At 48.0% G+C, this 15300-nt stretch overlaps 1 protein-coding gene across 2 annotated transcripts in view; it reads left to right on the top strand.

Annotated features, from left to right (window-relative positions):
* Positions 1-15300, top strand: part of BRMS1L (BRMS1 like transcriptional repressor) — an 84328-nt gene that overhangs the window by 23003 nt on the left and 46025 nt on the right. For both annotated transcript variants that reach the window (XR_015299862.1, XM_086936919.1), the window contains 4 exons: positions 556-683; positions 4393-4472; positions 5654-5750; positions 6308-6394. Coding sequence is in view for 1 of the 2 variants with exons in the window: in XM_086936919.1 (XP_086793045.1) it covers positions 556-683; positions 4393-4472; positions 5654-5750; positions 6308-6394 (392 nt within the window). In the remaining variant the exon portion in view is untranslated. The remainder of the gene's footprint in view (positions 1-555; positions 684-4392; positions 4473-5653; positions 5751-6307; positions 6395-15300) is intronic.

The following is a 15300-nucleotide window of genomic DNA, read 5'->3' as shown; positions in this document are numbered from 1 at the left end:
CACAAAAAATTCAGTTTTTATTTTTCAGTCACATTGTGACTCTTAGATATCTATCTTTATTTTGTTGTTGTTGAGGAAAACAAATTGGGGAAATATTTTCCATGAAACCATAGTGGTGGTGAAAAGTTGCCTTAACCAGCTATCTTAAAAGGGTGGTTTCTCAGCAGATTTCTGGTGAGGGTTATTACAGCACGGTTGTATTGGATGTGGCATTCTGGCATGAAGTTCTGTGCCTAGTCTTTGGCCAAGAAGGCTTTGTGTACGACTCGTTCAGGGTATCCAGCTGTAACCTTTGCATACTTCCTGTGGCCTCCACCCTGTTGAAACGGCCAGCCTTCTGCAGGTCACTTATGCTGCACCCTATCATCACCCAGGTAGCTGCCAGATGTCGTCATTCTAAATCCATTGGGTTCCTTTTACAACCTTCTCACTTCTCCTGTGTTGCTGCACTTGTACCCTGAGTTGGGTCTATTGTTTTTGTTTTCTGCATCAGACGCTCTGTCTAGCATTCGGTTGGGCATGCTGGTAATGCTCTCTCCTCCTTGTCTCTGTTAGACTCTACAAGGAACGCCTGAACCAGGTGGATTTCAAGCTTCAGGAGGTGAGTGCGGGAAAGGGTCCCGAGTACCTGGAACCACTGGCCACACTACAGGACAACATGCAAATACGAACAAAAGTTGCAGGTAAGGAGAAGAGCAGGTTTGCTCACAGCCCGTTTATGTGCATTGTTGGGAACTGGGCGTTGTGATTAAGAAGAGGGGGTAAATTAGGAGTGCTGAGTAGGTCTTCCAGGAAAAGAACCACTACATTTTCTGCTCTGGACTTCCTCGGTTTGCCTACATTGCAAGGCAGTGAGGTCCCTGGTGTCGTTTGCTGGGGTTCTGACACGAGGCACAAGTGGCTTGTACCAGGAGCGGGGCTCTGCCTGCCACTGGAGGCTTTTAGCACCCTTTGGATAGTGGAGCATGGGGGCTGTGGCAGGAGCTTGTGCCCCCCACTGGAAGTGATAGGGCTGTGTCAGGAGGTCGTGGTGCTAAGACTGCTGTGGAGAGACGTTGTGGAGCTCATTGAACGGAAGGGAGGTGCTTCTGTGGAGCGAGGTTGTGGGTGCTTGTCAGAAGTAAAGGGCACCATCATCTGCAGTAGGCTGTCAAAGCGCTCGTTGTGATGCAGATGGTGGGGGCCACGGTGCTAGTTGGAAAGGGCTTGCTGCAATGGCAGCTAAGGGATTGGCCGGACGGCTGTGAAATGCCTTTAGAGCTTGTGACTGTTCTGCTCTATGTGAAGGGGAGCACAGCATCTGCAGGAGGAGGGTGTGAGTGTTCAGTGTGGCTGGCAGAGAGCTACTGTGGTGGCGGTTTGTGGGTTCTCGTTCCTGGTGGAGCATACTGCCTGCATTAGGAGGACATGCATGCTTACCCTGAAGGGGATGTTTATGGGTTCTCATCACTGGTCTGGTAGAGCACACAGCTTGCAGTGGGAGGATGCATGCTTGCTGTGAAGGTGGGAGCTTCTCGTTACTGGTAGAGCACACTGCTTGCAGTGGCATGACATGAATGCCTGCTCTGAAGGGGGTGTTGTGGGTTCTCGTTCTTGGTAGAGCACACTGCTTGCAGTGGGAGGATGCATGCTTGCTGTGAAGGTGGGAGCTTCTCGTTACTGGTAGAGCACACTGCTTGCAGTGGCATGACATGAATGCCTGCTCTGAAGGGGGTGTTGTGGGTTCTCGTTCTTGGTAGAGCACACTGCTTGCAGTGGGAGGATGCATGCTTGCTGTGAAGGTGGGAGCTTCTCGTTACTGGTAGAGCACACTGCTTGCAGTGGCATGACATGAATGCCTGCTCTGAAGGGGGTGTTGTGGGTTCTCGTTCTTGGTAGAGCACACTGCTTGCAGTGGGAGGATGCATGCTTGCTGTGAAGGTGGGAGCTTCTCGTTACTGGTAGAGCACACTGCTTGCAGTGGCATGACATGAATGCCTGCTCTGAAGGGGGTGTTGTGGGTTCTCGTTCTTGGTAGAGCACACTGCTTGCAGTGGGAGGATGCATGCTTGCTGTGAAGGTGGGAGCTTCTCGTTACTGGTAGAGCACACTGCTTGCAGTGGCATTTATTTATTTTATTTTTATTTTCAGAGTTTTATATAGCGCGAACAAGATCTTTGCAGATATCAGAGCGCTTTACATAGAAGAGCACATGAGGGAACACAGTCAAATAGGTAGGTCGATAGTTCACAGAGTACAGAAGGGAACATGAGGGAACAAAGTCAAATACGTAAATCAGTAGATCATACAATACAAATAATACAATTGGGTGGCTGCAAAGCAGTCAAGTGGGTGATAAGACAGCTCGTACAAATAGATAAGTGGTCAAGCAAGTCATGACATGACAAGGCATGACATGAATGCCTGCTCTGAAGGGGGTGTTGTGGGTTCTCGTTCTTGGTAGAGCACACTGCTTGCAGTGGGAGGATGCATGCTTGCTGTGAAGGTGGGAGCTTCTCGTTACTGGTAGAGCACACTGCTTGCAGTGGCATGACATGAATGCCTGCTCTGAAGGGGGTGTTGTGGGTTCTCGTTCTTGGTAGAGCACACTGCTTGCAGTGGGAGGATGCATGCTTGCTGTGAAGGTGGGAGCTTCTCGTTACTGGTAGAGCACACTGCTTGCAGTGGCATGACATGAATGCCTGCTCTGAAGGGGGTGTTGTGGGTTCTCGTTCTTGGTAGAGCACACTGCTTGCAGTGGGAGGATGCATGCTTGCTGTGAAGGTGGGAGCTTCTCGTTACTGGTAGAGCACACTGCTTGCAGTGGCATGACATGAATGCCTGCTCTGAAGGGGGTGTTGTGGGTTCTCGTTCTTGGTAGAGCACACTGCTTGCAGTGGGAGGATGCATGCTTGCTGTGAAGGTGGGAGCTTCTCGTTACTGGTAGAGCACACTGCTTGCAGTGGCATGACATGAATGCCTGCTCTGAAGGGGGTGTTGTGGGTTCTCGTTCTTGGTAGAGCACACTGCTTGCAGTGGGAGGATGCATGCTTGCTGTGAAGGTGGGAGCTTCTCGTTACTGGTAGAGCACACTGCTTGCAGTGGCATGACATGAATGCCTGCTCTGAAGGGGGTGTTGTGGGTTCTCGTTCTTGGTAGAGCACACTGCTTGCAGTGGGAGGATGCATGCTTGCTGTGAAGGTGGGAGCTTCTCGTTACTGGTAGAGCACACTGCTTGCAGTGGCATGACATGAATGCCTGCTCTGAAGGGGGTGTTGTGGGTTCTCGTTCTTGGTAGAGCACACTGCTTGCAGTGGGAGGATGCATGCTTGCTGTGAAGGTGGGAGCTTCTCGTTACTGGTAGAGCACACTGCTTGCAGTGGCATGACATGAATGCCTGCTCTGAAGGGGGTGTTGTGGGTTCTCGTTCTTGGTAGAGCACACTGCTTGCAGTGGGAGGATGCATGCTTGCTGTGAAGGTGGGAGCTTCTTGTTACTGGTAGAGCACACTTCTTGCAGTGGGAGGGCATGAGCACTTGCCCTGAAGGGGGGAGTTTGTTGCTTCTTGTTACTGGTAGAGCACACTGCTTGCAGTGGGAGGGCATGAATGCTTTCTCTGAAGGGGGGAGTTTGTTGGTTCTTGTTACTGGTAGAGCACACTGCTTGCAGTGGGAGGGCATGAATGCTTTCTCTGAAGGGGGGAGTTTGTTGGTTCTTGTTACTGGTAGAGCACACTGCTTGCAGTGGGCGGGCATGAATGCTTTTCTGAAGGGGGGAGTTTGTTGGTTCTTGTTACTGGTAGAGCACACTGCTTGCAGTGGGAGGGCATGAACGCTTGCTCTGAAGGGGGGAGTTTGTAGGTTCGTACTGGTAGGGCACACTGCTTGCAGTGGGAGTATGCATGCTTACTGCAAAGGTGGCAGCTTGTGGATTCTTGTTACTTGTAGAATACTCTGCATGCAGTGGACTTTCATAGATGTTTGTTGCGAAGTGTGAGGGCTGCTCGGTGGGAAGCCATGGTTCTAGTTTTCATGAGAAGTTGCAGATTAAGCACCCCCTGTTCTGGAAGGTCTCGATGAAAGGAGTGCACGCTTCCACTGCTCGTTTTTAGAGAAGAATGAATACTCCGCAATAGCTTTTCTCTGGTTCTTGATCCTGGATTCTGTCAAAATCCTATTTGTGTGACCTAAGGAGTGGCCTGATCTGTTTTTGCACTTACAAAGACTTGCAGACTTTAGGATATGCCCAGAGGAAAGCCTTCAGTTTACTTTGTGTAGACTCGTCACGAGGGCGTAGGGCGAGTCGGTCTCTGCTGTTCTGCTCTATGAAGCATGAGGAATATTATGAAATGTTTTGGGAACTACCTAAAGTGTCAAGGAATGGTGCAGGATGAACACCTACCTCTCTCCGCAGGAATCTACAGAGAGCTGTGTTTGGAGTCTGTGAAGAACAAGTATGACTGTGAGATACAGGCTGCACGCCAGCATTGTGAGGTATGCAACGCTTGTCCTGGCCCTTTCCTGTTACAGGTGTTAACTTTCCTGCTCCTCCCATTTGTACCCTCTCCCTCCCCCCCCTAATCCCTCTGATTTAATTTCTCTGGGTTCTCAGTGGATGCTCCCCACACCCTCTGACTGAAGTATGGGACCACAGCCACACAAGCCCTCCCCAGTGAAGTCTTCATTGTGTGCTCTGGAGTTGGTACCATAACAACTGATTTTTGCCTCCAACGCTTTTACCCCGACACCCAGTTCTCATGCCCCAGGTGCCATTCGCAAGCTGCGGATTTTCAACATATGTTCTGGAGCTGCCCCACATTGCAATCATACTGGCAGCACATTCAAAAGTCACTCTGGGTTCACATATCTGGATACATGGGGAAATCTGTGCACTGGGTATCTATCAGAAGAGGAAACAACACAAAGTGCCCCTCAGATTTGTCTCACTGGCCATCTTATTAGCCAAGCGGAACATAGCCATGCACTGGCGGTCCCCCACAGGCCCTCAGATCGCCGCATGGGTTGGCGCAGTACACAAATGGGCAGCGGCGGAGGAAGAAACATTGAGAAGAGGTGAAAGGGATGCGCAAAAAACCCTTATCAATGGATTGGGCAATCCTACTGCACCAATTTAAACAACCACTACCCCATGACGACCCGGAGAGAGTCCCTCGCACAGCATGAGTCACACAATCACGGATGCCAGATCTCCTCCCATAGTGCATACTTAAAGCCACTAGGTATTCGTGCCAGGCAATGCGTAAGTCGGACCCCCGGAGCTAGACCGACCACAAGTCCTCCTCCCCCCCCCCCCCCCCCCGCCAACTCGCGGAACCACCACCACTCACTGGAGCAAACGCCATCCTAAGACCTCACCCAATATCTGTACCCGGAACTCCATGAGCACCAAGACCTTAATGATGACAAGAAACTTAACTAATAACTGCGAGACCACCACTGCATTATGAGATAACCACGAGTAAATGTGCTCTGTAAATCGCTATATGGTTCAACATGTCACTGTAAATGCAAAATGTCAATAAAAACATGTTAAAAAAAAAACATAACTGATTTTGTGGGTAGATGTAATTTAGTTCAGCCCGGTTTTCTCTGGTTCCACATACCTTACTCCTCCTCTGTCTGCACGATTGACGTCTGTGTTTTTTGCCATTTAGAGCGAGAAGCTGCTTCTCTTCGATACCGTGCAGAGTGAACTGGAGGAGAAGATCCGGAGGCTCGAGGAGGACCGCCACAGCATAGACATCACCTCTGGTAAGGAAGCGTGGTTCCAGAACTCGTGCCCATTATTACTCACTTTGCGTTCACTGTCCTGGCATGGGGCCTTTCTTAGAAAACTTGATAAACTGTCTGATTACTGCCTGAAATGATAGGCTGAGGGGCGCACTCCCACGTAGTTCTTGATGGCATTGTGAGACTATTTTTCAGCGACATACTCGCAAGTGGCGAGCCCTTTTGATTTCGGCTTTGAAGTGTTGTATACATGTTGTAAAGTTCATTTCTGACTGTGTATTTTCGCCAAGAGACCCTTGTAGAAATAAATACAAATGCTGATTGCCCAGTCTAGTTTACAGACCGGTCTGCTCGCCCATCGTGGCACAGCCTATGCACTCAGCATCCTTTTCTCATGTATTTTAAGTCTCTTCTTACAGAGGAGTATTGGGCCCATTTGATAGCTTGTCTGACAGTCTAAATACTTGCACTCAAATCCCAGAGACCAAGTCCACTCCACCCCCTTCTGTTACTAGTGAATTTCTCGCTTGTGGTGCATTCAATATTGACATCTGTTCTCTTGCCTTTGCCTCTCTTAGAATTGTGGAATGATGAGATCCAGTCAAGGAAGAAGCGGAGGGATCCTTTCAGTCCAGATAAGAAGAAGAAGCCGATGGTTGTGTCTGATATCTTTTGTCCTGCAGTGTGCCAGATCCCTTCCAGCAGAAGCCAGCGGGCCAATGTGTCTTGGAGGGGAGTATGAGCACGGCCAGTGAGTTGCACTTATCCTGCTTTCCCCTTATGTAGCTGAAACATCATGTTGTTCTCCTCACCCCCACCCACAGATGTTCTTGACCACTCTGATTTTTCCCGTTAAGCGTGCTTGATCACTTGACTAACCTTGCTTAGTGTAGGAGTTCATTGCTTCTGGTGACAAGTGCTAGCTGCTTAGATCGTTGTGTGATTTACAGCTCACTGCCTCGAATCCTGACCCATCATTCCACCTTTCACTGTAATCAATGATCCTGAATAGCACGTGAAATGTTGTTTCCGCTCCTCTTTGCTTACTCCCTAGTCATCGTTCGGCATGTGGACTCTTCTACTAAAAGAAACACAAACTTTAAGATGGGTTTTGTTCCTGGGGCTTTTTGTGTGAGGAAGGGTGGCTGCATTAGGATTTGTTGGTGCCATTTCGCTTGCTGAGATTTAAAAAGTAGGTCAATTGTAATTGTTTAACACTTTAAAATTTATTATTTCATCAAGCCCTCCTCAAAACATTTTTGAGGGTGAAGTCTGTCTTAATCTGTTTTGTCGAACAGTAGTTTCTCACTCCTTTCTTTTCTTCTTCCGCAAACAATGAAGATGATCTTGTGTTGCAAGAAAAAAGAACCCCATAATGTAAATTATCCACATATTTCTTCTGAAGACGTGTTGATTGTCCTCTATTGCCAGGCAGAAAACCAGACTTTAGTTTACTGCCGCATTCGTCCACTTTTAGAATCTTTCAGTTTAATATTACTTTAAAGGTTTAGTGATGTTCGGCTGGAGGAGCATCAATTCATGGACACCAGAAATTTGGGGATGTTGTCGTGGTAGAGTAGTGAATCATTCATTAAAAATAATCCTAGTGCTCTTTTGAAAATTGTGAAAGTGGATACAGGACTTTTTAATTTTTTTACATTTCTTTATTTAGTATTCAAACATAGTATCCAACATAAGCACAATTTCTGTGCAGTAATTTATACAACTTATGTACATCATCACATCCACAATTACAGAACTGTTTGTTATACCCTCTTCTATCTTTGAATTTCCTGCCCTGCAGTTATTTCCAGAGGATCTTTCCTTTATAGCCCTCTTTTTTTTTTTTCCTTTTTTTTTTTTTCCATGTTAGTTGTCTTTCTGATTATATGTCTGAAGTATCCCGCCTCCAATTATAAGCCGGTATTTGTTGTGTAAGCCTGCCGCTTTTTAGGTCTCGCCTAGCGATGCAGCGCCATAGGCTGAATGCGAAGCCAGACTTGTTGTCGCTGTGTAGCTGGCGAAGTGGGACACAAGATGTGCACTAGCTTTCCAAAGCCATTGCAGACAATGGCTGTGACAGCGTGCTTTAGGAGACACGCGCGCGCTTTAGGAGACATGCGCTGTGAACACGCGCGTCTCTTCTTGCGCTCTCCCACACTTTCACTTTTCCAGCGCGTCTCCTAAAGCGCGGTGTCACAGCCATTGTCTGCAATGGCTTTGTTAAGCCCGTCAGCAATGCGTCCCTGCACTCAGATAACACCCCCTAACCCTGCCCCCACTACTAGGCGGCTGAACTTGCTGACAGCGCTGGTGCGGCACGAGCGCATACAGACAACCTGGGCTTGCGCCGATGAGCTGCGCTAATACGCCAAGCGTGTGTGCACTGGACTGGGGCCGACGGATGGAAGCTGCAGGCAAGTCTTTATTTGTTCCCCTGTGAAATGGCTGAAAAAAAATGTGAAACACTTTGGCTGGAAATGTCCTCATTCTGTTTTCTATTCAAAAGAAAAACATCAGGACATGTTTGTTTCTCAGGAGCGCTGCCAATGTCCAGGCGGCCTGCTCCCCCCCTCCTTAAACTTGTAAACTCCAGGGACGGTTACTGTGTGGGGGGCACGGGTCGTGACGTCAGTGCAGCCACGGCCTGGTTCATATACTCGGTGCCCCCTCCCCCCCACCCCATGTGCTTTCAGGGGTGCTGCCCTGCTCGGGGTATTGATTACAATGTCCAGGCGGCCTGCCACCCTCCCCACACCTTAACCTTGGAAACTCCAGTGGTGATGGGGACACAGGGTGTGGTATCTTGACTGAGGGATACAGGTTGACTTGTCCACCGTCTCTCCTCGCACAGCACGACCACTGTAGACGCCTAGCACCCTGACGCTCTCCTGTAGGCGTTGCCTTGATCTTGGCACTGTCTTCGTGGCGTCGTCATCCTCTGGAGCGATTCCTGGTTTTCTGAATGTCTCTGTCCCACCATCTCTCTTCCTGTTTCCCGGCTCTCTTCCCATCTCACTGCAATTGCTGTTAAATTTAACCTCTATCTTCTTGTATCTTCTTAATATCTATATCACTGTTTCTTCATATATCTGCATATGTCTTTTACACTCCCCTTCTCCCCCTTCTCCCCTTTCAAGCGCGCTCTTTTATTTCCTCAATTCTTTTTCATTGGCTTTCGCTTTGGAATCTTTCTATTTCCTTATTCCTGCCTCTGCACTTCTCGTGGCTAGTGCGTCTGAAAGTCTGCCCCAATTCTTACCTCTGCAATTATCTGCACTGTTGTCTATCGTGGGTTGGTGCCTCAGTTGACTAATGCACCCGTTGCAGAGATCTGAACGTGATTAGGAGACAGACCTCCAGCTATCCTAAAGGAAGACTGCTTCCTATACAAATGCCAAAAACAGCTCGTTTCTGTTTTTTCCCACCACTCTCTGGAAGTCGTCCAGTTTTTCTGACATTGATTAACTCGAGTTTACAGTGTACAATGTTTTGCCCACAATGCGTATGCATCGATAATGAGATGCCAGCTATTACATCACATGAGTGCATAGCCTCATGCCTGGTGAATTTTAATGTTTTTTTTTTATTTTTTATTATATACTTTACTTTCTCAACTCAGTAAAGAGCCATAACTTCCCTGCAAAGTTTTTTTCAGTGAACTTTGTTAAATGGTATACTTTGGACAGAGAACCCACTGCACACAGCCCTGGCCAATGAGGAGTGGGCAGAGTGTGTGGCGGCACCTGCCACCAAATTCTGCTTTGGCTGCGTGCAGTGTGCACCAAGTGAAGGGCATGGCTATACTCTGGGTGTGGTTCTGTACCCTTAGATATCACTGTGTACTGGCTTCGGCTCTTCACAATAGGCTCGGGACACACATCACCTGCAGCGAGTATCCTCTGACCATACACCTTCGGCTCTAGATCCACGGCATGCCCTTTGGCCATATATCCCCCCCCCACTCCATACACGTAGAACGCACACGTAACAGCTCGTTCACACGTAACAGCTCGTTCATTTAATTGAATATCTGGTGTCCTGTCGCGAACAGTGGCCTTCCAGGTTGTGTATCAGTAAAGTTGGCGCCGGTAAGCGGGGGAAATAATGTAGGTGACACAGACATTCTGTGCTGCTCGACTCTGGTCAATGTTGGGGCGCTGGGAGTGGCCTGGAAGAGGTTTGGCTGTAGAAGGAATACCACCTGGGGATTTTGCTCCCTGGCGCCAGAGTTCAGGCTGGGGTGTCTGCTGATATACCGCACAGGATTTTCAGTTCCCACCTTCTAGAACAGGCAAACTAGTGCAAATAATCCCCTCTCTGGTTCTGTGTAGACCAGGGAAAGGTTGGAAGACAGCTTACATACTCTGTCCCCTCCCTAGTTGTTGTTTTATGGCCACAGATCACAGGACTACCCTCGAGTTGGAATCCCAACTCCTGACTGAATGCAATATTCCCTCACTTCAAGTTGAAAGGGCTGAGGAGAAATGTTCATTTACGTTTTTCTTTGATTTTATGCAAATACCGAGCTAGCACTGCTATCCGACGAGCCATGCACAGATTGATATTTATTTTATTTCCCAAAAGACTAGGTGTATTTTCCATTTGCCCCTTTGGAGTGGCTTTGTCAGTGACTTTTTTTTTTTGTTTAACGGCAGGTTCATGAAGCATTTTTTTTTTTTTAGCAGTTCAGTTACCAGATAAGCATCTTCTATTTTAAAATCAAAGATTCTTCGAAGACGTGTTGTGCAATAGGTCTCGCATTACTGAATGTTAGAGCTATTGATGTTGCATTATTATTAGCAATGCCAATAGCTCAAACTTTAATAATGCGAGACCTATTGCATTGCAAATGCTTGTTTACAGTCTGTGATCCATTATTTACTGTATGTCATTACGTTGGGTGACTTGGTTCCTCCAGGTGATTGGTTAGCAGGTATGTTTTTAATGGGTCTTATATGTTCCTCGGCCGGTACGTGGGTGGGAGTAATTCCGCTTGTGTTGGCGTAAGTTCCTGCCAAAATTGCAGATCTGAGCCACTCTTAAACTTCGGGACTCTTCCCCCGTTCCATCTACAGGCCACTCTACGTTTAGCTAGGAAAATCCCCAGTGCTGCATATTTTATATATGCCGATTCTATCATCTGTGTGTCCCAGCAGGGCTATTATTGGGCATGCTTGTAGTGGTGTTGCTATAATTCGGACTATTGCTTTTAAAAAACGGTTGCCAATATTGATTGATCCTGTTGCATTCCCAAGCTAGGTGCAGGAAGTCTGCATGGTCACTCCCACATTTCACATCCATTGTTATCCCGTACTTGGAATTTATGCAATTTAACTAGTGTATAATATGTGCGGTGTATAAATTTGATATGAATAATGCGCAGACTCTGCTAGCAGATATCTGCCTTCTTTGCATCAGCAGTATTCCCACTGTTTGTCCGATAGATTAATCCCTAGCTCTGCCGCCCATTGCAGACGTGCGATGACTGGTCCGTGCGTACAGCATGTTTGTACTGTATGATATAGTAGTGAGACAGTGTGCGCAGGCTTCGTGGTTTGTAATATTGCATGCAGTGGGGTCAAGTTTGGGGCCTTTGTTGAAAGGCGGTGCGATTGCTCGGACGCTTTGTCTTATTTTGACATATAGGAATATATCCATTGGTGTAGGGCCCACATTGCCCAAAAATTGTTCTTGTGTATGGAAGTTTCCATCTATATAGAGGTCTCCCCAGCTTTGTATCTATGCCTTGTGAAGTAGTCTTTACAGCATATTTCTTGGATCACTGATAATTCTGGGTGATCTGTAAGTGGTAGTAGGGGCGAATACAGCATTGGGGCATTTAGTGTCTCCGCTATATGTCTCCAGGCTACTGTGGTGCACTCCACCATCGTGAGATCTGTAGCTTGTACTCTATGTATAGCAGCTATGGCTCCCGTCAGTAGGGTTGGATCCATGTAGCCCTATTCTACAGCGATAGGTGGCATATGAGGGGGTGGGTGAACCAATACATCGCATAGTGTGCTTGAACGAAAGTATGATATAGTTATAGATCGGTAACTGCAAAACCTCCTTGTGAAAAGGGCCTAGTGAGTACGTCTCATTTCAACCTAAGCTGTTTGCCTCCCCATGTTAGGTGTACTAATTGCGTTTTTAGAGCTGAATAAAACTGTTGTCCAGGATTGTATGTTATATTTATAAATCAGTATAGCAGCTTGGGAAGTATTACCATTTTAATGAGGGACGTTTTTCCAACTATTGATAATGTCAGGGTGGTCTGTGCGGTCTCTTGTGATTTGAATGCCCAGGTATTTAACCTCTGCAGCACAACATTCTATGGTGTAATCCAATGAGAAGGGAGTAGTGGCGTCTGTAAGAGGGAATATCAGTGATGTTTGCCAATTGATGTTTATCCTTGACAGTTCATCAAAAGCAACAAATTCCCTCATTATGGGATTTAAACTAACTTGTGGATTCCTGATATACAGTGTGATGTCATCTGCATATTGGGAGATTAGGATAAGTCGTGAGAGATAGCAGAGGGATTGTTCTTGATGATGTTGCCGCAACTTTGCTGCGAGGGGTTCAATTGATAGTGCAAAAAGAAAAGGGGATAATGGGCACCCCTGTCTTGTGCTGTGTGTTATTGAAAAGGAAGGTGAGCTTACCCTGTTTATGAGGACTCTAGCCTTTGGCCGACTGTACAATAACTTTATCCATGAATGAAAGCCAATTAGCATTCCCATTCGTTGAAAGATACCTCTTGGGTAATCCCACTCAACTGAATCAAAAGCTTTTGTGGTGTCTTAAAAGACTTGCCAGTTCTGGGTCAATGTCCTGCATTACAGAAAAGAGGGTTCTGAGAATATGGCATGTCGCTTGCCCGGAAATGAAACCTGCTTGGTCAGGTAGCACCAACCCCTCTGTTGGCAGACTCAGCCTATTAGACAACACCGTAGAGAGAATTTTAGTGTCACTATTTAACAGTGATAATGGTCTTTATGATTAGCATTTATTAGCCTTATTTCCTGGTTTCAGCAGTGAGGTGATCATTGCTTCCCTTATGGTCGGTGGGAGAACATCATTCTCCTTAGCCTCATCATGCATATTTTTAGGTCTCGTAGCGAAAACACAGCGTGTCAGCGCTGTGTCTCGCTAGAGATCTATTGTTGCCGACTGTGCTTCCCAGGAGACAGTCCCGGCCGCGCGCACCGCCTTGGAGGTGATTTGAAACTGGAACACGCGCTGTGGCCAGGCGCTGTCTCCTGGGAAGCTCAAGCACCACACACGCATGCGCATACACACACACAAGCGCCCATGCACGCACGCACATACAGAGACACCCCCCTCACACATACACACACACGTGCGCGCACACACACACACAAGTGCACCGAGGCCCCCCTCCCCCGCCGTCGCACACATACATACACACACGAGCATACACGCACACACACACACACACACACACACGTGCACCAAGCCCCCCAAGCCTTTTGGAACTTACCTGGCCAATGTCGGGGACTCTGCTCTCAGCACGCGGCGCCCAACCTCCTGCTGGCGCGGCCCCGGGGCTCCACACCGCTCACAGGAGCCCCGGGCCGCGAGACGCATTGACTCCGCCTGCCTCCTCTTCCGGTCTGGACGTGGACCCGCCCCCGTCACAGGCGACCGTGCCTGACTTCCGGGGCGGCCGCGGCGGGGTTCCGGGATGCAACGTGGGACCGGCGGAGGCGATGCCATATCCTGGTAAGTTTTTTTAAATTTATTATTTTTAATTTAATTCAGTCTCCCCTCCCCCCCCCCCCTCCCTCCGTCATGCCTGCCGTGACTGCTTCCCCACCCCCGGGCGTGCACCCCCCTCCCCCTTCATTCTCATTCCTGCCGCGACTGCTCCCCTCTGTCACACACTAAAGACCTAAAGACGTGCAGCGGTCGGAATTTGCACGTGTGGAGGTTCTTGTGGGAAATAATACTTGTTCAAATAATGCAGAAGGTGACATGCTGCTGCTCAGTCTGAACTACCGCGAAATGAAATGTTTAACAGCTACTTTACAACGCCAAAGAGAGTGAATGTGTCTGATAGGCTTGTGGATTTGGGCTGCGTTATAGCAGTCAGTGCCTGATTTTTTTTTTTTACCTGGAGTGTTCTGTGGCGTGTTTGCTGCACAGTGTGGTTTTCGGCGGTTCGAATCGAAGTGGTGATGCTGCTATAATTTTCAACTTCAGAAGCCCTTTGATTCTTCATTTTTCAGACTGGTGGAATATGTGGGTCATTACTGAATGTCGGATGTCCAGTCTTTTAGTATGTGAGCACGAGTCTGTGTGCTTATCTTTAATTATATCTGGCGCTGGAGCTGCAGATCAGTTAGTTCGGTTAACAGAAAACACGACCTCAAGGTGTCTTTAGCAGATTAATTAGAATAAGAGGTAACGGGATCCCCAAAGCGTCTGTTTGTCATTCTAATGCAGAAACAATGCCGCCTGCAGTACAGTGTCGGTCGAGTTTGCGCTATTAATTAAAACTGCAAAAAAACAACTCAAGAGCGGTAGGGTAGGGTCAGCCCAGACGTGTGTCAGACTAGCAGGAGGGCGGAGGGACTTCACAAAAGGGCATTCGGGGAGGAGGGAGGTTTACAAACAGCATGGACCTCGCAGGCAAGGGGTTGGTAACTAAAGTGCAGCAACAGGAAAGCACTGAAGTAAGGCCCTATATTGTTACTGTTTTCAAAGCTTGCCGGGTGCATCGAGGGGTACCGGTATACACGTGCCGTCAAAGAACGGTGGTTTCAAAAAGAAGCATTATCATTTTGTTTTTTATGTAGCACACATATCGTTTCTGGGCGCTATATATAAGAGACGTTTCTATTTCTGTAGGTTCGTGTGTGTCCTGATACATTTGTGACACGAGGACCCCCTTCCGTCCTAGGTTGAAGTATTGCTAATTTATTATACATTCATTTATTTACGTCACTGAGTGACACCTCAATGCATGTGTGGAAGAGGAAGACCTGAAATTGTATGTAGCTTCTTGCTTCTCAAATTTGCTTGAAGATGCACGATTTGCCCACTCATTTTTCAAAATGTTCTCAAGGTAGACCCCCCCCCCCCCCCCCCATCCTTTAATTGTTCGGGCTTATGAACATACACTGAAACTTTACGCCACACCACTTTAAAATCTCACCAGCCACCACTGGTTGGCACGTTCTGTTCCGGGACAGCACGTTTTTTTGTCGCTGTGAGCATATGTGCGCGGGCGTGTATCTGACCACTGGCAGTGCCGGCTGAGTCCGGGCACGGGGGCTGCCGCCGGCACAGCGGTCGCCTTGGCTTTGTTCAGCTGTGAGATGCAGCGTGAGCGCCTCCTCGCTCTGTGAGGAACCCCCAGGGGAGCGGAACACAAGATGCTTATTAGAAACATGTTCACACACAATACAATTCAAACACGCGAATCCATGCCAGCACGTGACTGTATATGCGGTGCCTGGCGTATGTGGATAATACGTATTGTTGGGGCTAAACCAACCAGTTACTGCCGGCAGCGCGTGGTCAACTTCCGAGAGGAACTGGG

Source organism: Lissotriton vulgaris, chromosome 9 (assembly GCF_964263255.1).
Source record: "Lissotriton vulgaris chromosome 9, aLisVul1.2, whole genome shotgun sequence".
In the NCBI taxonomy this organism is placed as follows: Eukaryota; Metazoa; Chordata; class Amphibia; order Caudata; family Salamandridae; genus Lissotriton; species Lissotriton vulgaris.
The sequence above is the reverse complement of the archived record's forward strand: the minus strand, read 5'-3'. Positions and strand labels throughout refer to the sequence as shown.